The sequence below is a fragment of the Poromitra crassiceps genome (genome assembly GCF_964638095.1).
Source record: "Poromitra crassiceps genome assembly, chromosome: 15".
Taxonomy (NCBI): domain Eukaryota; kingdom Metazoa; phylum Chordata; class Actinopteri; order Beryciformes; family Melamphaidae; genus Poromitra; species Poromitra crassiceps.
In genome coordinates, this window is record NC_139634.1 from 1,017,401 (window position 1) to 1,039,900 (window position 22,500).

Consider the following 22,500-nt stretch of genomic DNA (forward strand, 5'->3'; position numbering starts at 1 on the left):
ACACATGCCGCATGTCCAGGTTTGATGATCAATCAAAGTAGCTGTGCCTCAGAAAAGCTTTACTCAAAGCTAATATACAAACATAGCAGCTCTGCTTCCAATTGCGGCCTCTCACAATTTTGGTCATGTTCAGCTCCTCATACCCAGTTCTCTTTATGACATCGCTGATGATGTCACAATGTCTATGACATCATCAGTGTGAGTATTGGGCCTCAAGTGATTTTTGATATCACCAATTCTATACATAAGTGATGTCATCAGTGTTATGATGTCATAACTCCTTCCCTGCAGAGGCTATAACTAGGATACAGAAATATGCAGTTTTCATGAATGGAGAAACTCTCTGAATCCATGAGCAAACTTTCACTTTCACTGAAGAGGCTGTCAGCCGAGGATGAGTTCCCCGATCTCAGTAAGCACAACAACCACATGGCCAAGGTGTTGACCCTCGACATGTACAAGACGCTGAGAGAGAAGGCGACCCCCAACGGCTTCACCATAGACGGTGTCATTCAGACCGGGGTTGATAATCCCGGACATCCCTTTATCATGACCGTGGGCTGCGTGGCCGGAGACGAGGAGACATACGAGGTGTTCAAGGAGCTGCTGGACCCCATCATCGAGGATCGGCATGGAGGATACAAACCCACAGACAAGCACAAGACCGACCTCAACCCCGACAACCTCAAGGGCGGAGATGACCTCGACCCCGACTACGTCCTGAGCACCAGGGTCCGAACAGGCAGGAGCATCCGTGGCCTGTCCCTGCCGCCACACTGCAGCCGGGGAGAGAGACGCGCCGTGGAGAAACTCTCCATTGAAGCTCTGGACTCCCTGACAGGAGACCTGAAGGGGAAGTACTACGCACTAAAGACCATGACAGATGCCGAGCAGCAGCAGCTCATCGATGACCACTTCCTGTTCGACAAGCCCGTGTCTCCTCTGCTGCTGTCCGCTGGGATGGCCCGGGACTGGCCTGATGGCAGGGGCATCTGGCACAACGACAACAAGACCTTCCTGGTGTGGGTCAATGAGGAAGACCACCTGCGTGTGATCTCCATGCAGAAGGGAGGCAACATGAAGGACGTGTTCACCCGCTTCTGCACCGGCCTCACACAGATTGAGAGTCTGTTGAAGGAGCAAGGCCATGAGCTCATGTGGAACGAGCACCTGGGCTACGTGCTCACCTGCCCCTCCAACCTGGGCACCGGGCTGCGCGCCGGCGTCCACGTCAAGCTGCCCAACGTGAGCAAACACGACAAGTTTGAGGAGATCCTGGAGAAGATGAGGCTGCAGAAGCGTGGAACTGGTGGCGTGGACACGGCTTCTGTCGGCGGCGTGTTCGACATCTCCAACGCAGACAGGCTGGGCTTCTCTGAGGTGGAACTTGTGCAGATGTTGGTGGATGGAGTCAAGCTGCTGGTGGAGATGGAGAAGGTGCTGGAGAAGGGCCAGCCCATCGATGACCTGATGCCCGCCCAGAAGTAAAACTGGCTGCAAGATCAAGAATTTCCACCAGTAGCCAGGTGGAAATTAGCTGGCCGAGTACGAGCTGCACTCTATAGGGAGGGGCCCCCTGGGGCCTGGAGATGGTTGGGAATCAGCTGGACATTGAACTGCTGCGGGTTGTCCAGTGTGTTAGCAGTCACGCGTGAACACAGTGAGATTGCGCGTGAATATAGAAGCCACGCGTGAACATAGAAGTCATGGGTGAACACCGTGAGATCATGCGTGAACACAGACGTTATGGCGTGGAAGCGTGGCACTGCTGGCATGGACACAGCTGTTTTACTTGCAGCCAGTAAAACTGGCTGCAAGATCAAGAGTTGCCACGAGCTGGGGAGCAGTTGTGGTCTTAGCGTAGCTAAGTTGGTTAATTGAGTGTGGCCTGAAGCCTGCCACCTCAGGGCCGTTGACCAGTCCGTTAGCAGTTACGCGTGAACCCAGACATCACGCGTGAACACAAAATCACAAATGAACACAGTGAGATCACGCATGTCACAGTCTGCATGGTTGGGGGGGGGGGGGAGGAGCTGGGAAGCAGTTGCTGTCAGCGTAGACACGGTGTGACCAAGTCAAGTCAAGTCAAGTCAAGTTTATTTGTATAGCACATTTCATACACAGAGGCAATTCAAAGTGCTTCACATAAAATGGTAGACAGGAAAATAAAATGGGCGGACATTTAAAAGCATCACAACAAAACTTAAAAAAAAGAGTATAAAAAGTGTATTACAGGAAAATAAACCAAAAGAAGAAATAAAATGGACATTTAAAAGCATCACAACAAAACTTTAAAAAAAAAAGAGTATAAAAAAGTGCAATAGGCAGCAGGCGCAGCAGTTGCAGAAAGAGCTAAAACTTATAGAGGACTCATTGGGTTTCCAAAGGTCCATCAGTTAACTCTGAGGCCGGCGTGGAGCAGAGCCGGGGAGAGAGGGGTCCACGCTGTGGCCTCCCTCGGCGGGGCCCACCTCCATGTGACCTAAAGGGCGGCAGCAGCAGAGGTTCTGAAGCTGGTGTTGAGGACCACAGTGAAGGTAACCTCTGACTGCTGCGGGTCCTGGATGATGGTGGTGTCCCTGGGCTACTGGTGGGCATTAAGTTAGCCCAGCAGGAGCTGTACCGCCTATAGGGCGGGCCTCCCGGTACCTGGAGCTCGCCGAGAACCAGCTGGACATTGAACTGCTGCCGGTAGGGAGGCGGTTCAGTGTGTTAGCAGTCACACGTGAACAAATAAGCCACTGAGATCACGCGTGAACACAGAAGTCACTTGTGAACAGTGAGATAGCCGTGTTTTGAATGGTTCACTCATTCACTCACTCAATTTTCACCATGTAGTGTTTATCATAGTGAACTATATGTAGTGTTTATCATAGTGAACTATATGTAGTGTTGATCATAGTGAACTATATGTAGTGTTGATCATAGTGAACTATATGTAGTGTTGATCATAGTGAACTATATGTAGTGTTGATCATAGTGAACTATATGTAGTGTTGATCATAGTGAACTATATGTAGTGTTGATCATAGTGAACTATATGTAGTGTTGATCATAGTGAACTATATGTAGTGTTGATCATAGTGAACTATATGTAGTGTTGATCATAGTGAACTATATGTAGTGTTGATCATAGTGAACTATATGTAGTGTTGATCATAGTGAACTATATGTAGTGTTTATCATAGTGAACTATATGTAGTGTTTATCATAGTGAACTATAGGGGAATGACCAAACAAGTTTCGGACACTACCGTCGCACTCTTCTCCTTTGGTGAACACATTGTATTGTAGTATATTGGTGAACACATTGTATTGTAGTATATTGGTGAACACATTGTATTGTAGTATATTGGTGAACACATTGTATTGTAGTATATTGGTGAACACATTGTATTGTAGTTTATATATGGGAGAAAATGTTGGGTAAATTTGCTGCTCAGTAGGAATTACAGGGCATTGTCGGACTATAGTGAAAAAATCGGACACTAGTATAAAAAAAGTGCATTACGGAAATGTGCATATCTGGTCACAGCTATTGCAGATTGACAATAGCTGTGACCAGATATGCGAATTTGAGTAATGCACTTTTTGTGGACCAAGCGTCCAACCAACAGAGTGACGTATAGAGCTGCTGGCTTTGCTGGCAGCAGCTAGAAATGGTGAACACAATATATATTATATATAGTCCACTATTTCTCTAACAGGGAATGGACCCTATGGCCGCAATTTTTACGACATGTCCACTAGGGCCGAGCTGTCGATAAGAGAGAGGGTTTGTATTAAGTCTGTATACCGTCTGTGTGTGTATGTACGTATGTATGTCCCTACAAGAAAGAAAGAAAGTCAGTGATGATGTCATACTTTTCTAGACGGCTTGCCCTGGTGCCCAGATCACTACTATATTGATGTCATATGATATGCTGTGTTCGTGTAGTATCGTAATAGAGAACTGCAGGAATGAGTCCGGAAGTATACTCCCGGGTTGGTCAGGGGAAAAGTCTATGGGGTTCTGGTCCGCTCGCATCATTGCAGTGTGAAAGCAAACCTAACTGGACCCAAATGTTTACAATGTAACAAAAACATGAATTTGGTTCAGACCATGGTCCGGACTTTTAGTAGGTGTGAAAACACCCTTAGTGAGACTACGCTCAAACTCTTCAAGTTTTAACTTACGCACAGCTGCTGCAACCAGAGACAGGTTGATTGGTTGATTGATTTCGGTGTCATGCACACTATGGTGCCCAGCCCACATGGGTCTGAAAACATAAAATACAGCAATAAAACAATAAAAAAATTACAAGTCACTATAGTGATGTCATATATCACCAATGTCATAAACGTGATGTCACCAGTGATGTCAGTCGAGCAATTGTGATGTCATCAGTGAACCATGTCATCAGTGATGTCACTCAAGCCATTGTGATGTCATCGGTGAAGATGTCATCAGTGATGTCGCTTGAACAATTGTGATGTCATTGGCCCTCCCTGGCTTGTTTTTTGGTGCAGTGGTCTGACAACAAGCGGCAACAAGCAATCGAATGTTAGATCAGTGGCATCATCAGTGATGTCATGAGTCATCCCTGGCTGATGCTATAAATAGGACACAAAAGCTATCGTGTTCCAATGGAGAAACTCTGTGAATCCATGAGCAAAATTTCACTTTCACTGAAGAGGCTGTCAGCCGAGGATGAGTTCCCAGATCTTAGTAAGCACAACAACCACATGGCCAAGGTGTTGACCCTCGACATGTACAAGACGCTGAGAGAGAAGGCGACCCCCAACGGCTTCACCATAGACGGTGTCATTCAGACCGGGGTTGATAATCCCGGACATCCCTTTATCATGACCGTGGGCTGCGTGGCCGGAGACGAGGAGACATACGAGGTGTTCAAGGAGCTGCTGGACCCCATCATCGAGGATCGGCATGGAGGATACAAACCCACAGACAAGCACAAGACCGACCTCAACCCCGACAACCTCAAGGGCGGAGATGACCTCGACCCCGACTACGTCCTGAGCACCAGGGTCCGAACAGGCAGGAGCATCCGTGGCCTCTCCCTGCCGCCACACTGCAGCCGGGGAGAGAGACGCGCCGTGGAGAAACTCTCCATTGAAGCTCTGGACTCCCTGACAGGAGACCTGAAGGGGAAGTACTACGCACTGAAGACCATGACAGACGCCGAGCAGCAGCAGCTCATCGATGACCACTTCCCGACAACAAGACCTTCCTGGTGTGGGTCAATGAGGAAGACCACCTGCGTGTGATCTCCATGCAGAAGGGAGGCAACATGAAGGACGTGTTCACCCGCTTCTGCACCGGCCTCACACAGATTGAGAGTCTGTTGAAGGAGCAAGGCCATGAGCTCATGTGGAACGAGCACCTGGGCTACGTGCTCACCTGCCCCTCCAACCTGGGCACCGGGCTGCGCGCCGGCGTCCACGTCAAGCTGCCCAACGTGAGCAAACACGACAAGTTTGAGGAGATCCTGGAGAAGATGAGACTGCAGAAGCGTGGAACTGGTGGCGTGGACACGGCTTCTGTCGGCGGCGTGTTCGACATATCCAACGCAGACAGGCTGGGCTTCTCTGAGGTGGAACTTGTGCAGATGTTGGTGGACGGAGTCAAGCTGCTGGTGGAGATGGAGAAGCAGCTGGAGAAGGACCAGCCCATTGATGACCTGATGCCCGCCCAGAAGTAAAACTGGCTGCAAGATCAAGAACTTTCACCGCTACTGGTCTGTCTTGACAATAGTATAAAACACCTGCTATTGGCTAGCAGGTGGAACTGGTGGACATTATCTCCCCAAGTGGCCTGGAGCTGGCCGAGCACCAGCTGGACATTGAACTGCTGCATTGAGTTCACATTTCGTAAAATGTTTATACAAAGAGTTTTACTGGTTCAAACCACACCGTTCAGCTAACGCTATAATCGGGAGAGACCATAGAACATTTTACTCAGAGCAAAACCTAAAAAGAGTGAATTGTTATGCGATGTCTCCTGTTTCTAAATATATCTGTACCGTTTGGTTTGAACCAGTAAAACTCTTTTTATAAGCATTTTACGAAATGTGTATGGGAAAATAAATGGCGGATGAAAATCTCTGGTACAGTGCTGAAGCAGGAAGTGACGTTCCACTTTGGCTCTCTATTCCGACGCCCGTGCTGCAGCAAGCGGCTGGGCTGTTTTAAACCCAAAAATAGATCCTCAATCCCTCACACCGAAATAGCAGCCGAGCGCACTGACATCCAAACCAAACACACCCCTTCACACACACACACACACACACACACACACACACACACACACCTAAGTCACTTTTGTGGTAGACTTAATGTGCATGCATTCCCTGGAGGGAACCTTACCTAACCTTAACCTAACCTTAAACGTAAACGTAAACCTAACCTTACACTAACCCGAGCATTAACCTAACCCTAACCTTAAACTAACCCTAGTGTTAAACTAACCCTAACCTTAAACTAACCCTAACCTTAACCTAATCTTAACCAATCACTGAAATAGAGTGATTGGTCCCCCCAACTCCCCCCCCTGTCCTCTCTCTCTCCTGTAGTCCTGCAGGCAGGGCGGACGTATCTCCTGTCCTCTCTCTGTCTCCTGTAGTCCTGCAGGCAGGGCGGACGTATCTCCGCAACTGTAACTCGTAGAGACTCACGGATGGCGGCATTGGATTGGGGGTGGTTTGTAACAACTAGCCAATGACAACGCAATATGGACAGCTCCAGATATTACAGTGCTATTTCCTCATTCATTTCAAATCATTCAAAGTGCACATCAAAGTGCATTAATTATCAGAGCTTTACTGTATGTCAGAATCAAAATACAGGTTGGATATTAGTTCGTTATTGAAGAAGGACAGCAGCGGTTCCTGCCTCCACCTATGAGCCTACAGCTTCAAGCTACAGCATCAATTTACCCTCAATAACCTGCTGAACATCATCATCCACATGGTGGGTTTTCATTGATAAAAAAATCATTTTGTGGTCACATTGGCAGCAGAGGCATATTTCACACAGACTATATAATGCTGGAAAAAAACATTTAACCCATTGATACCCGATGCAGTATTTGTGTGTGTATCCCTTTAAGACCACGAACCACGTCACGCGGTTCACGGTCTTAAAGGGATACACACACAAATGAGGGATAGACACGCAAATGCTGCATCAGGTATCAATGGGTTAAATCACATCATGCCAAAAGCAACACAGTGCCACTGCAAAATGCAGGAAGGACAGCTAGGAAAAAAGAATTGCTGATTTGTGTGGATGCGCAAATTAGCCTTTTATAATTGAACACAGCCCCATACGAGTAGCCTACATGTGTGTAGTAGGATATCCTATTCAATTGCTTTGATGTAGGCTATTCTTCTGGCGTGTACAGTATGACAATATCAGCCTCAGCTCCGCTGCACACACACAGTGGCACCTTGGTGCGCTTTGGAGAAGTTTGTGGTTAGTGTACCTTTTTACGCCGGTGATTTAGTGATATTTCTCCACGCACCGTTCAGCTGAAATTGACGGGGTCAAACGTACTTGGGAGAAAATAAAAATTAATAAACATAAACACATATTCCAAAGTGGTAAGTAGGCTTAATTTCATTATGTACAACAAGTGCACGGCTTCAGTGCTCGATTAATTCATCAGGAGCCGTTAGTTTTTTTCTTTTGTGATTTTCATTTGAATGCAATCTATTTTTCATATGGCGATTGCTATGAAAAATCCAGAGAGCCGATTGGTCAGAAGGTGGGCATTTCATGCGTTTGGATCTCATCCTCTGAACTTAACCTGCTTCGGAGCAGGTTCGCCGTGCAGCATAAGTTGCTATGAACATATACTCTCGGTAAGAAGTGAACTAGCGGCAAACCCAGGGTTAAACCTGAAGTTAGCCCGCTAAGCTACTAATCTTGCTCCGTGGTACAGGCCCCTGGAATAGGACATTTGAATAGAATTGAGCTGCGTGCACGTGTGTGTGTGTGTGTGTGTGTGCCTGACGTCCTCCTGTCTGTAAAACTTGATGTCACGAGCCTCTGAGCAGACGAAGAACTATAGAAGAACCTATAATATACCTACAGTACAGTGTGACTGTATCATATCTGTATTATCAGCCCGCTTTGTCCCGGTCCTGTGGCGTCTGATATGACGTACAAGCTGCCCTTTAGCGTCTGTATGAGACGCACCGGGCTTTCAACTACCAACTCCAATGGAAAGCCATCATCTCAGAGCATTCTGAAATCCACGACACGTTAGTGTGACAATGAAACTAAACAGTGGCCAGTAAAGGCGTGGGGGCCGGCAGCCATGACAGCCAGGATCTTCACCGACAGGATGTAGCACGTTATTCCCCCCAGTTCCCCTCTCCCCTGAACCATTTGTGGCTGTATGGACGCCCACCAAGCCGGAGGTAAGATAAGACAAGATATACTTTTAATGTCCCCATAGGGAAATTTGTGCTGGACTCCATCCTGCAGTTGCACAGGAGCGTAATGGACATGGGCAGAAATGAGTGTTTGTAATGGTTCAGGGTGCTGTTGGGAAGCCTGAATCTCCTACCAGAAGGGTTAGGGTTAGGGTTAGCTGCACTGTCAAGTTACCACACCAGGTTCATCACACCAGGCTGAGCTGCACTGTCAAGTCACCACACCAGGTTCATCACACCAGGCTGCGATCAAAGGTGAACCGGTGGCTCGAACCTGCAACCCTCGTGTTGGTACGTAGGCAGGGAATCTACCGCCTCACTACACACACTACACACACTACACACACTACACACACTACACACACTACACGCACGCCCTCTGTTATTATGTTTCAGTTGTCTAACCATATAGTGGTTTTATTTGTGTACGGTTTTTCTTACTTACACAACAGTGTTTATGGTCGTTTATCCCTGTGGTTTATATCTCCTCACAGGCTGCATGGAACTTTATCACTGTTTCACCTCCCTATGACCTCCTCATACTTCACACCCTTTATATCTGCTGCTGTCTCTGTCATATCCAGACTAATATCCATACTGCATCCTGCTGAGTGTAATACTGCATCCTGCTGAGTGTAATACTGCATCCTGCTGAGTGTAATACTGCATCCTGCTGAGTGTAATACTGCATCCTGCTGTGTGTAATACTGCTGAGTGTAATACTGCATCCTGCTGAGTGTAATACTGCATCCTGCTGTGTGTAATACTGCTGAGTGTAATACTGCATCCTGCTGTGTGTAATACTGCTGAGTGTAATACTGCATCCTGCTGTGTGTAATACTACTGAGTGTAATACTGCATCCTGCTGTGTGTAATACTGCTAAGTGTAATACTGCTGAGTGTAATACTGCATCCTGCTGAGTGCATCCTGCATAGTGCTGAGTGTATACTGCAGTGCTGAGTGTAATATCCATGCTGCAGAATGTAATGTTCCTATATCCTTTAGTTTACAGAGTGTTTATGGAGCTCACTGTGCGGCTTATAGTGACCTCAGTCTGCTTTATGCCACTTTTTATGGCATTTGGATGTTATTATTACTATAGGGGCTTGTGGCTTGTAGTGTTTGTGATGCATATGTGTATGTGTGTGTGTGTGTGTGGGGGGGGGGGGGGGGTGTCCTAGGGGCGGAGTTAGGAAAGGTTGCCATTCCAGACAGAAATATCTGTTACGTGACCCTGCAGGCTTCACTGACTCAATCAACTAGACAGAGAGAGAGAGAGATAGAGTCACTGTGAGAGAGAGAGAGTGAGTGAATGAGAGAGAGCGCCAGAGAGAAAGAGAGCCAGACAGAATGAAACGATTCCCTAAAGACAAACTCTGATTCAAGAGGTCAATAAGTGATGCTGTAATAATTAACAAATTGATTATTCATTCATTCATTGAGTCTTTTTTAGATGAGAAAACAAACAATTCCAGCTGACCTGAAGATGAAACGGTATAAAAATGGCACATCACAATTATAGTTAGCAATATGATCACCGCTATCAGTATTATCGCAGTATCATCGCATAGTTTTAGATAAATTGCATTTTTTTTTTTTTTTTTTTTAAGTGTAATACAAAAAATATTTCTCTTAAAGTGAAGATTAAACTGGTAGAAATTCACGAGGATATCTTTAAAGGAAAAAATAAATCCCATTTACTTCTTTTTTTTAATGGCCATTTTCGCCCCAGATAGAGATTTCGGCACACATCCCAAGTTGTTTGCAGGGGTCATATTAGTCTATAACAGTTGAGATATTCTCTCCTAACTGAAGTGCATCTGAGCCAGGTCCTATAGACTATATTGTTCAAATTCTTAACTGTCAGTTCAACTCTAGATGACACAAAAGTTCTAACTTTGCTTTAAGTCCAGAAAGTTTAAGTTAATAAATACCGGTATATGGCAATTTCGGTGTGTTGTTATTTGTATGGTAATAAGTTACCATTCTGAACAATCTGTAGTTACAACAGTTTATATGCTAATTTATGCATATTTCATGATTGCCTAAATTGTCTATTAAACTTTTTTTTTCAGAAAAAGTGTAATACAAAAAATATTTCTGTTAACTCATTCATGGCCAGTTTAGGACTGCCAATATTTAGCACAGGCCAAAGATTTTCATAATTGTTGGTCATCTTTCAAGACCCACAGTAAATTATCTATTAGCACCAAAGTGATTTGCAATACCTCAAAATGAAGATGTACGTCTCTGGGTTCACCAGGAAAAAAAAGTGAGCTTTTAGCATGTTCTGTACTCTACTTATAGCCATTTATATACACCCTGTTTTCACCAAAAAGGTCTCTCTGAGAAGACAAACAGGAGAAAAGGCAATTTTTGTAAAAGACACAATCTCAGGCAGAACTTGCTCTCAATTCTTTTATTTTGAACTGTATTGACATCAGACATGTAAATATTATTCGTTATGACACAAATGACAAACAAAATATATATATATATATATATATATATACATGAAGTGCTTTTTTACATTCAACAATACAGTTTACTCAGTGTGAGTGAGTGTGCAGACAGACACACAGACAGACAGACAGACAGACAGACAGACAGACAGACAGACAGACAGACACACAGACACACACACACACACACACACACACACACACACACACACACACACACACACACACACACAGAGAGAGAGAGAGAGTTCTGTCCACAGCTGCTGCTGGATCTTTGAGGCTAGGGACCTGATAACATGTCACAGGCTGGGGAAGTCTTTGAACTACGCGCTGCACTAATAAAAACAAAAACACGTCAAACACGTCATTGGCGGGGAGGGCTATTTCTGATAACACGTCAAAGACGTCTTTGGCGGTGAATGAGTTAATGTGAAGATTAAACTGGTAGAAAATCAAGAGGATATATTTGAAGGGGGGGGGGGAGAATCCCATTCACTTACTGTAAAAATAAAAAACTGGCCATTTTGGCCATTTCCGGGTTTTTCGTTCCAGATAGAGATGTTGGCAATATCCAAAGTTGTTTTCAGGGGTCATACTAGTCTATAACAGTTGAGTTATTCTCTCCTAACTGAAGTGCATACATATTATATCTGAGCCAGGTCCTAGAGACTGACATGTATAGGCTCTATCTGCAGTTTTCCATGCGCAGCTCGTATACAGATTAACTTGTCCAGCTTGTTCCCACGGTGGTTTTCATCAGCATGCATTCCTCTCCTACATCACCTGTCATGTGACCTCCTGCTGTGACCTGCTAATCTCCCAGAGGTCAACTACGTTACCCACAATCCCACAGGGAGCCATCATGGGGTGGAGGAGTGGGCCTGGGTACTTCCTGTTTACCCTGAGAACCAGAGACAGGAACGCACATCTCCTACAAGCCCCGCCTCCTTTCAGTCTAACACAAGTATCCTGTGATGTTCCGAATAGGCCACGCCTACAGATTGTGGTACAAGTGTGAAACCATATTATACCAAATGTTAGTGTGATGAGAAAACAATGAAAAATCACCACAGCAACGAGGGCTGATGGAGCAGATGGAGACAAATAATAATAGTTATAATCATAAAAAATATATATATATCATAATAATAATAATAATAATAATAATAATAATCTTTCAGATTCAGATTCTATCCAAATCTTTTTTCCTCCTATGGGGAAAATGAATGGGTTTGCTTGGGATGCATTTGTTCCTAAAATGGGTGAAATTATGTCAATAGAAATGACATAGTACTGTAGTAACATAACATACCATCATAACACATGATATTCCATATTTGAACAATATAGCGCTCATTCTCAGAACCACAGTGACCGTCTGACCTTGCTGCCTCGTAAAGTGACAGTGATGTCATCACCACTGGACAGAAATAACGAGCGGTGGAAGCTATGACATCACAAAGTGTTGACATCATCCCATAATGATACAGGAGGACTGAACTGAACAGTACAACAGACTGAAGTCTCTCTGCTCTGAGCTAATGAGACTCATGTTGGCTTATGGTGCGTACAGACTACAAGATCCTCATCAGTCTAGTCATCAGTCTCTGTTCCTTTCACACTACACACCTGTCTGTCTTGTGATCAGGAGTCTTTGAGTCGTTTTGCTTTTCACACTATATGACTGAGCTGCATATCAACATATTCCACCAGGAGGAGACGTCTGTCTGTCTGGTCTCCAAACGTGACGTTTTGTCACATAAACACACACGAGAAGACCAGGTCTCCTGACTTTTTAGCCGGCTTTATTTCCAAACGCACACGGCCTCACGACATAAATACTTTCTCTGTCTTTGCTCCTCAGACCACTTGTCCGGGGCTCAGAGGGCAGACAGTCCGGTCTAAATAACACAACTCAGGCTTATCATAATTATCAGGGATTCACAGAGAGCTGGAGGGGCGTGGCCTCCTCTCCAGCCAGCACAGGTAGCCTACAGAGGGCTGGAGGGGCGTGGCCTCCTCCCCAGCAGCACAGGTAGCCTACAGAGGGCTGGAGGGGCGTGGCCTCCTCTCCAGCCAGCACAGGTAGCCTACCAGGTGTGCCAGGCTGCTTGACATTGTGTGGAGAAAAGAGGCTGTCGACCAACTCCAGTTCTTTTGCCATTGCCTTGGTCAGGGGCACTGACAGGAGTCTTAACCCTAACATACAGTACATGTCTTTGATGGTGGGAGGAAACCGGAGCACCGGAAAACAGGCAAACTCCACACAGAAAGGACCTGGGACGGACCGGGGTTCGAACCCGGGACCTTCTTGCTGTGAGGCAACAGTGCTAACCACTGAGCCACCGTGCCAGTTTGGGTTAGGTCACGCTTATATAAGAATAATAATACTATAATAAAAGTATGGCTTTGGCCGCCCAGTAAGCACACAGAGTCCATCAGGTCAGCCTGAACAGCACCTCATCATCACACAGGCCAACTGGTGAGCCCAACATGCCATAGACTCTATGGCATGTTGGGCTCACCAGTACAGAACTGTATACTCTCTATGGCATATAGAGAGAGTATACAGTTCTCCTCCCCTCAAACAGGCACCTCGACCGACCAGAGGAGGCGCTAGTGCAGCGACCAGGACTTACACCCTAAATCCGGCTTCCCACCCACAGACACGTCCAATTGTGCCTGTATGGACGCCCGACCAAGCCGGAGGTACCACGGGCTCGAACATGTGACCATGCTCTAATCCTACTGCTGCCACCACAGAGGAGGAGTCCAGGGTCTGTGCGTGTGTGTGTGTGTGTGTGTGTGTGTCTGTGTGTGTGTGTGTGTGTGTGTGTGTCTGTGTGTGTGTGTGTGTGTGTGTGTGTGTGTGTGTGTGTGTGTGTGTGAGGTCGTTAGATTGGGAGGTTTGTTCCTACTAAACAGAAGCTGTGCTGTAAAGTGAGTTGGTAATCAAAGATCATATTGATCGATAACCTGATCAAATATATTGTGTCTGTGATATGAGAGAGAGGAAAAAACCTTGAACATCCAGACCTGCGGGATTCATGCAGTCATGTGATGATTTGATTTAAGTATGATTTAAGTCGGGCTTTTCTGACCGGACTGGATCGCTCCGTGGAATCGGAGCTTGAAAGAGAAGAGTGTGATTCGTTTACTGCAGATCGCCGAAGGCCACAGTTGTGAATAATTCTACGCTTAAAAGGCGTGGTGGTTAAATGGTTAACGGCGGCTTTAGCGCAGAGGACAAATTAGGGAATGCGCCTGACCACGCCCACTAACAGCGCTGCGCCTGGCCTTAAATTAGCGTTTAAGGCCAGGGGCAAGATAGAGCCCCACATCTCCAAAATGTCAGCTGTGAGGAATGAGGTCATAAAAGCAGTTTGGTGGAGTAGAAAATCACTAGTATGTTTGATTTTTTCATAAAGACAAAGCACTGCTGGTACCCATACTGTGGCAAATGAGGATTGTATCAAGTTTCAAAGTTTTAGGATAGATCCTTATCGATACTATACTCGTTTGAAATGAGTATTGTAACCATTTCTATATCGATACTATCGATAACTGTTGCAAACGAGGATTGTATCAGTTTCAAAGTTTTAGGATAGAGCCTTATCGATACTATACTTGTTTGAAATGAGTATTGTATCCATTTCTATAATCGATACTATCGGTAACTGTTGCAAATTAGTTTTGTATCCGTTTCCAAATGTTAGTTACCTTACATGAGTGAGAGCTCAGAGAGTGAAGCCAGAGAGGAACCAGGAGATCCAACGCAGTCGCACAGGAAACTGTGTGCAGCAAAACCTTTGTGCACAGCACAAAACAACGTTGTGTGCTGTGGATCAACGTTGCTATGACACTTATGACATGACACGTTATACAATGCCAACGATGGACAATTTATTATTGTTTTCATTCATGCTCCATGTAGGTCTTCACAGGATCCAGCAAAATGTTCAAGTAGCTGGTAAAACACTCACTCAGTGTGTAGTATGGCATTGAATATAGTATAGGTGTATTATGGTGATGTACAGTATACTGTGTGGTGTAGTAGATTAGCAGTATCATGAGGTAGTATGTAGGCTATGTTAAGCCATAATGTATTTATTATGTATTAGACTTGCTAGTGTTTTATAAATAAACATGACTAGACTGAGATAAACAGGCAGAGTGCAGCGACGACACTGCACCACTAGAACACTGCCAAGTCTCTCATGGATTTACTGCTGACACACACACACACACACACACACACACACACACACACACACACACACACACACACACACACACACACACACACACACACACCAGGTTGAGGGTTTCGATTCATGATGAAATGTGTTTGATCTTGATATGAAGTGGTGTTCTTAAAGCTGTGTTTGGGAATCCAACTCACAGTTCAGTAAAGATACCGTTAACTTTCAACGTGGGACAAAAATCGCAGAGAACCAGACAAACAGACAGAACCCAGAGTCACCATCACTGATCACATCATAGTGCTCGAGTGACATCACTCAGCGCACAATTGCCCAACTTAGCATGTCATAGACATTGTGACATCATCAGTGACATCACAATTGCTGATGACATCATCCAATGTGGGACAAAAATGGAAACAAAAATAACCCACTTACTCCCGGCCTTTTATATAGATGACGACCACGACCACGACCACGACATACCTACCTACCAGAGGAGGTTTTTCCAGTGAGGCATAGGAGGATGTCCTCCTCTATTAGATTGGGGATTTTATATAAAAAAAAATATATATAAAAAAAATATATATATATTTTTATTTTTATATTTTTCATTTTTCATTTTTCATATTTTTTTTAATAATAAAATATCAATCAAATGTGTTTTTTCTTATGTGCAGACGCTCATTTTTTCATTCATTATAGCTCCCCCATGCAGACGAGTCACTCTGGCCCTGGTCCCGGCATGGAGGAGGAGATTAAAAAAACATTCGCCCTGTGGGCGTTTATTTATTTGGTAATTTATCTAATGAAAAATATGATTGGTTGAAAAACACTTGCAATTCACGGAGAACCGTGAGAGTGATGTGTTTTCCAACCAATCAGATTGAGCTGGAAGTGCTTACTTCCAGCTCAATCTGATTGGTTGGAAAACACATCACGCCCTTTGAAACCAGGTGAAATCTAATTGGTTGTTCCACTGCCTGATCTGTGGTCTCTCACGCTGAATCAAGTACTAGGAAGTGAAATCCACTGCCTGACCTGACAGGAAGGATTTACGACTTTTACTGAGACAGTTAGCAGCATATCATATTTCCCTCTTATTTTTATTTACTTTTTTATCAATCAGTAAGTGTTCACAAGCCAGACAGTCGTTGATATTGGATTACCACCAAAACGAGTTTCGAGTTGCGGGGAGAATTGAGCTGCGCGATACGGGCTTTTTGCAATGTCAGAAAACTGGAATATTTGCAACGTCTCAACTGCAGCGTTTCCCCTACAGACAGCACGGATATTCAAGTAAGTCAATTGATTTCAAGTTATCCGAACCTTCTATTAAATTCGGCGTGGAAATGGTTCACCGAGCAGCGCTATTTTTGTCGTATTGAAGTTTCATCCTGTAATTTCTTATACTAAAACCCGCGAACCTTAAATTCACACATTTTTTAACTGAATTTGGCCTATAAATCGATAGCTGACAGCGGGCTCAATTTTAAAGCTTGAGTGGTGATCTTTATATCATATGAAAGTAGAAGAAATAAGGAATCGATTGGGATGAAGCATGTCAACCTAGGATGTCGGGAAGGGGCGGTAAATAACGCTCCAAAGTTGATTAATTGGAATGTAACTAACATGTTGATGCAGCAGCACTGTCGAGAGTGTGTCTTCTCCTGTACTGATAATGATGTTATCTATCACATCCGCTAACCTGTCGCTCGTTGGACAAGTCGGCATTTATCAGCTCAGCTGCACCGTTTACAGACGGGTGCATTGGACGGTCTGTGTTGTGTCCAGCTAGACGTAAGGGGGAAGAGGACAGCAGAGAGAGAGAGAGAGAGAGAGAGAGAGAGAGAGAGAGAGAGAGAGAGAGAGAGAGAGAGAGAGAGAGAGAGCTTTTACGCATGGTTTCATGGGGCCTCCGATGCGTAAAAGTCCTTCATCGTTCATTCAGGAATGTTTTCAAGATGGCATTTGATTGTCTTGTCTGCCCACCCAGTGCCCAATTCGGTGTCTGTTCTTTTATTCCTGGTGGGAATCTTTTGCTTTGGATAAGGATTTCTCTGCTGACTGCATGGATTTCTTTTGTGCACAATCTAATGTGCTTTTTCCCTCTGTCTCCTGCATTATGAAAAGCTTTATAAATCCAAGCAGTAGGCTAATTCTCAGTAATTTACTTAGGTTACTGTAGGCTACATCACCTTCCAGACGGCTTCTAGAAGAAAAAAATGCTTTTAAATGAGCTGTTTGATAAAACTATTTATAAACCTTATTAATAAAAATGCTTATAAATGAGCCATTTAAATTAAATTAATTAAATTGACAAATGAAAGACTGATGCTGATTTGCAAAATGCAATTTAAAATGTGCATTTTTTAATCCATTTTCATATTCTTGCTTATTCGTTTTCATATTATTTGTCCTTTGCATAATTCATTTCGCCTTTACTTTACCATTAGACAACTGTTTTACTTAAAGCACAATTATTTTTGCTTTAATTAACACATTCACTGCCACCAGTTTTTTTTTTACTGTAGGTAGCTTCTGCCAAGTTTTTTTTTTGAGGATTCTGGCTCATCTTTCAAGAGCCAAGGATTATTTTCTGCTAGTATTTTGTGAACACAAAATATCTCAAAAGAACTAATAGAATGTGTGCTTTCTCTGTCTCTGAGTTAGTTTGTAGAGTTAGTAGTTATGTAGGCATTAGCAGTTGAATACAGCATGGTTTCAGCGTCTGAAAATTTAAGCTGAGATAAATGGCTTTTTGTGAAATTCGATAGAACAGTCACTTTAACCATTTATTTTTGGCATCAGTAAGACGTCAGACATCTAAACAATAGTTTTGAACAGTAATTTCCTCCATAACAGCAGGAAACCCCCCTCTCCTTCAAACTCCTCCCACCGTGTGTGTTCTCCTCTTCCCTCCGTGGCTGCAGCGGGTGTGTGACAAGCGAGTTGCTGTCTGTGCTGCCTGGCTGCCCCTCGTCGGGCGAGTCTGGATGGGCTCGCTCGTTTCTTGGGGTTTCGGTTGAGAGCTTTAATGAAGCTTTTGCGATTTCTAGTCTTATTTATGCTGCGTGTTTCAAAGTGTGTTGCACCCATAATCTATTATGCAAATATGCAATCCCCCACCGCCAGCTCCCTGCGCGAAAGCGAAAGCGTTTTCGCCAATCCATTTTCATGAGAATGGCTTCCTCACGCAGCTGTTTTTTCTTGGCTTTCTCTCGTCTGGAGAGCACTGTCGCCACTTAGTGGGTCGGTAAAATAGATTATACACATTCAATACCTCCCATATTTTAATAGGAGATGTAAAAGGGGTTGATCGACGTCCCACCGTCAAAAAAAAAAAAAAAAAATTTGGGACGAGATATCTCGTCCACGGCAGTCAACCGTTGGTTTCTGCTTGACGAGATATCTCGTCCACGGCAGTGAACGTGTTAATAAATTTTTGCTTTAATTTTCTTTTTTTTCGGTACTGGCGCAGATTAATCAAAACATTGATGTCACAGGTATACCATAATACTATGTATACCATAATATATCATGAATCTATGTGAATAAATAGATTTATATAAATAGTAATCACAGCCTAATGCATAGAGATAAATCCTGAAACCTTCTCGCAACAGTTCTAGCCTAAGCCAGTGCTTTTCAAAGTGGGGTCCCCAGCAAAAAGGGGGGATAATCTATTTTCACTATAATTCCATGCCATCCATAAGTAACACAATCTAAGATAGTGTAGAAGTGAGTAACTAGGCTAATTATAACCATAACAGCACAAATAATTGACAAAAATCTCGAAATAAATATACAGTATTTACTCTGAGAAATGAAATAATGAGAAAAGGAACAATTATTGATGGTTAAAACTGAATAATGACATCACAACAGTCTAATCCTAATGCTAATTTAAAATGAGATTTGGGCGTTTTGGGCAAAAACTGCTTGTGGGTGAGAGTATCAGCAGCAGAGCAGATGTCATATTTTCCCTGGGACCGCCTCAGGTGCCAGGTGCTGTTCTGTCCTGTAGTCCTCTCACTGGGTGCTAACGCAATGCTCCTCACTGGGTGGAAAGCTAAGAGGCTTGACAGCATGGGAAACATGGCAAATACACACACACACACATGCACGCGCGCGCGCGCACACGTGAAATAAAAAAGCCCAAATTTTTTTCGCCGGCGACCTTTGCCACACTAGCTTCCTCCCCTGTTTCCAAGCTCACCGGCCACCACTGCTACCTACCATACCTACATACATACATACCTACATACCTACCTACCATACCTACATACATACATACCTACTGTACATACCTACCTACCATACCTACATACATACATATACATACATGTATTGCCACTTTTGTGACAGAAAACAAGTGAAGGAAATCTTGATTATAAACAAATAACTGAACTGTTTTAAGTCAAGTCAACTTTATTTATAGAGCACATTTACAACGACAGGCAGCAAAGTCGTTTGAGGCCTTCATCACACTATATTTTCAGTCATACAAATGAATGAGTTCATTATGAAACAACACCCTTTAAATGTCACTTTTTTCAAAAGCCTTTATAAACCTAATACTCAATCATAAGATGTTTTTTCATTACTTATAGATGTGTGAGTGCAGGCACAACTGATGTGACTTAACTGATTGGCTAATTATCAGCCACTGCAATCGGTGAAGGTCACCTTTTTTGCCGACTGCAGTCAACAAGGCCAATAAACGGTATATCAGTGCATCCTTATTGAAAGTGAAGATAAAAATCAGTCAATAGCGAAGCTGTCTGTTCATTACTTTATAGTGTATTCATGTAATAAAGCTACAAATTACTAAATGAGATGGTAAGCGAAGAAAACATTTGGTTATAATAATCATCCGCTTATAGCGATTAATTTGACAGATGTGATCACTGATCACCAGCAAGTGGTTTTTCCACTTTGTGAAAACACAGAATTGTGTTGCTGGGATTTGTTATTTCCTGTCATCTATTGCATTAGCAAACACTGCAACAGGAAGTAAGCTAGGGGCAATTTAGAATGTTGATGTTGTCAAGTTGAGACCGTCTATATATAGGGATGGGTACCGAACTCGGTACTTTTACAGGCACCGACCGAAATACGTCGGTACTGCCCCGTACCAGTTCACATAAAAACGACTAATTTCGGTACTTGAACGCATCTGAGTAATAGAAAGAGAGTGGGTAAAATAGAAATTCCGACGGAACCTTAAGGCAACACGCGAGAGCGCGTTACGTCAGTACGTCACTCTACCTGAAGGTCCTGAAAGCAAAACAGGGCTAGCCGAAAGCGGTCCAAAAATGTGGCTACACTTTACCAAGATAGACTCAGACAACACTGGTTGCAACATTTGTGATGTGAATTGCAAAGCTGACTAGGGAAACACCTCAAACTTGAGGAAGCATGGTCAAACACAAGATATATTTAGCTAAATGCTGAAGACTGTAACATCTTAGATAGGCTGAGGGTGAATGAAGCAGGCAGCGCACCACAGCTAACGTTAGCAGAACCTCCTCAGCTGTAACGTTGAGAGAGGCATCGACTTATACAACATCAGGTAACGTTATTTAATTAGCTAGCGTTAGCTGGATAAGTTGTTTCACTGCCGTTGTGGTTGTTAGATAACGGGGCTTTTCACTGTCTTCACAACGACTGCAAACGTTACTACGTTAAACGTTAAACGCTAACGTTACTCTTGCTGCAGTAATTGTCAAGGGTTCAACAGAACGTATTTCCTCAGCCTGTATAGGAGCTATCAACATGAAATAAAAAGCATTTGAGAGCTTAAACCCGTGGCTTTTTATTTGGAAGGGTTATATTTGCCATAATCTTTATTAACATTTCTTAAAATGCATTAGAATATTATTTTTTTTAGGGGTTAAAGATAAAACATTTTTTTAATGAACATTAGGGCAAATATAATATGAAAAGCCAAAGGGTTAAGCTCTCAAATGCTTATTATTTTATGTTTATATGTGCTACAGAGCCTGAGATATGAAGGCTTTAGTGAATACCGACCGCTCTCTCTGAGAAGTTTGGATTATTATTTTTTTACAACTGTAATTTTTTTTGTTATTAGAGTGTGTAAAGTACCGAAAATGGTCCCGTTTTGGGTACCGTACCGAATTCCAGGTACCGGTATCGTACCGGTATCGGTTCAAATGTGAACGGTACCCATCCCTATCTATATAGGTGTAGAGAGAGCTATAGTGTAAGTGAGCAGAGAGAGAGAGAGAGAGAGAGAGAGAGAGAGAGAGAGGGAGACTATGCACAGATTCAGAGAGAGGTAGAGAGAGGTAGACTGTCCGTACACACAGAGAGAGAGAGAGAGAGAGAGAGTCAGACAGAGGTAGACTACAGAGAGAGAGGCAGATAGGTCGAGCTCTGAACCACTTGACCTCTCCCCCTGCAGTCAGCCGGTCGATACTGCGGTTGCCACGGCAATGCTATTACCCCCCCCCCCCCACTAGTTGCCAGGGAGACGCAACAGGCGGGTCTGACAGGAAGTGCCTGAGCAGAGACAGGAAGTGACATCAAAGCACAACTAACATTGTAATGAACACAGTGATTAGTGGAGATAGTGTCATTGTGGTCACTGGACAGATTGTAGTGTCATTGTGGTCACTGGACAGATTGTAGTGTCATTGTGGTCACTGGACAGATTGTAGTGTCATTGTGGTCACTGGACAGATTGTAGTGACTGACAGTGGAATCAGAGGACTGATCTCTCTCTGGACAGCAGCAGCAGCAGCTGCTCGTTTCACCATAGAGACACTGCGGAGCAGCCGCGCTGGAACTACTCTTAAGTAGGGGGTGCTGTAAGGAAGGGACTCTCGCCGAAGAAAATTTGACGTTTTTGGGACTTTTAGCCATATTTAGAGGAATATTTAATTTGAAATTAACATTAGGATTATACTGTTGTGATGTCATTATTCAGTATATTCTCCTCTTCTCTGCAGCATTACTCAATTTACCCTCAGGAATCAGGGACAGTGATAGCCTACCTGCTATTCCTCCCATCTTCTTTTTTTTGTCAGTCTTGTCATCTCGTATATCTTTCTCTTCACAAAGCTGGGATTTGACTGGCAGACTTTCATTTGTGTCTCCGACTCCGTGAACAAAGTAAACACAGCCATCTAAACACTAGTTTCAACGTGAGGCTAAGTAAACAAAACTTCAGCATTTCCCGGAGTGCACGCTTCACACTACTGTGTGGATCCTATTTTTACCCAAGAACCACTGCGTTGAGCAAAGATGGACAAGATATCCACTACACAGCACAGACTCATGCGCAGAAACACAGTAGGCTAGAGCCAAATGCAACAATTTCGAAAATTCCATCTCTTGCCACCAGGGGGTGCTGCAGCACCCACAGCACC

At 44.0% G+C, this 22,500-nt stretch overlaps 2 protein-coding genes and 1 pseudogene across 3 annotated transcripts in view; 2 read left to right on the forward strand and 1 right to left on the reverse strand.

Moving 5' to 3' along the window:
• The window catches only part of LOC310790362 (alpha-1,3-mannosyl-glycoprotein 4-beta-N-acetylglucosaminyltransferase B-like), a gene marked incomplete at its 3' end in the record, with an annotated part of 103,890 nt that overhangs the window by 27,931 nt on the left and 53,459 nt on the right, over positions 1 to 22,500 (reverse strand). The window lies entirely within an intron of this gene.
• On the forward strand, positions 331 to 1,488 carry LOC310790359 (creatine kinase, testis isozyme; the record flags this gene model as incomplete). The annotated part of the gene is made up of 1 exon (XM_083652042.1): positions 331 to 1,488. One exon carries the CDS (start codon positions 331 to 333, stop codon positions 1,486 to 1,488), a length of 1,158 nt encoding a protein of 385 aa, XP_083508168.1.
• Positions 4,627 to 5,702, forward strand: LOC310790749 (creatine kinase, testis isozyme pseudogene; annotated as a pseudogene). The gene has a single exon. The product of its transcript is annotated as a creatine kinase, testis isozyme pseudogene (transcript).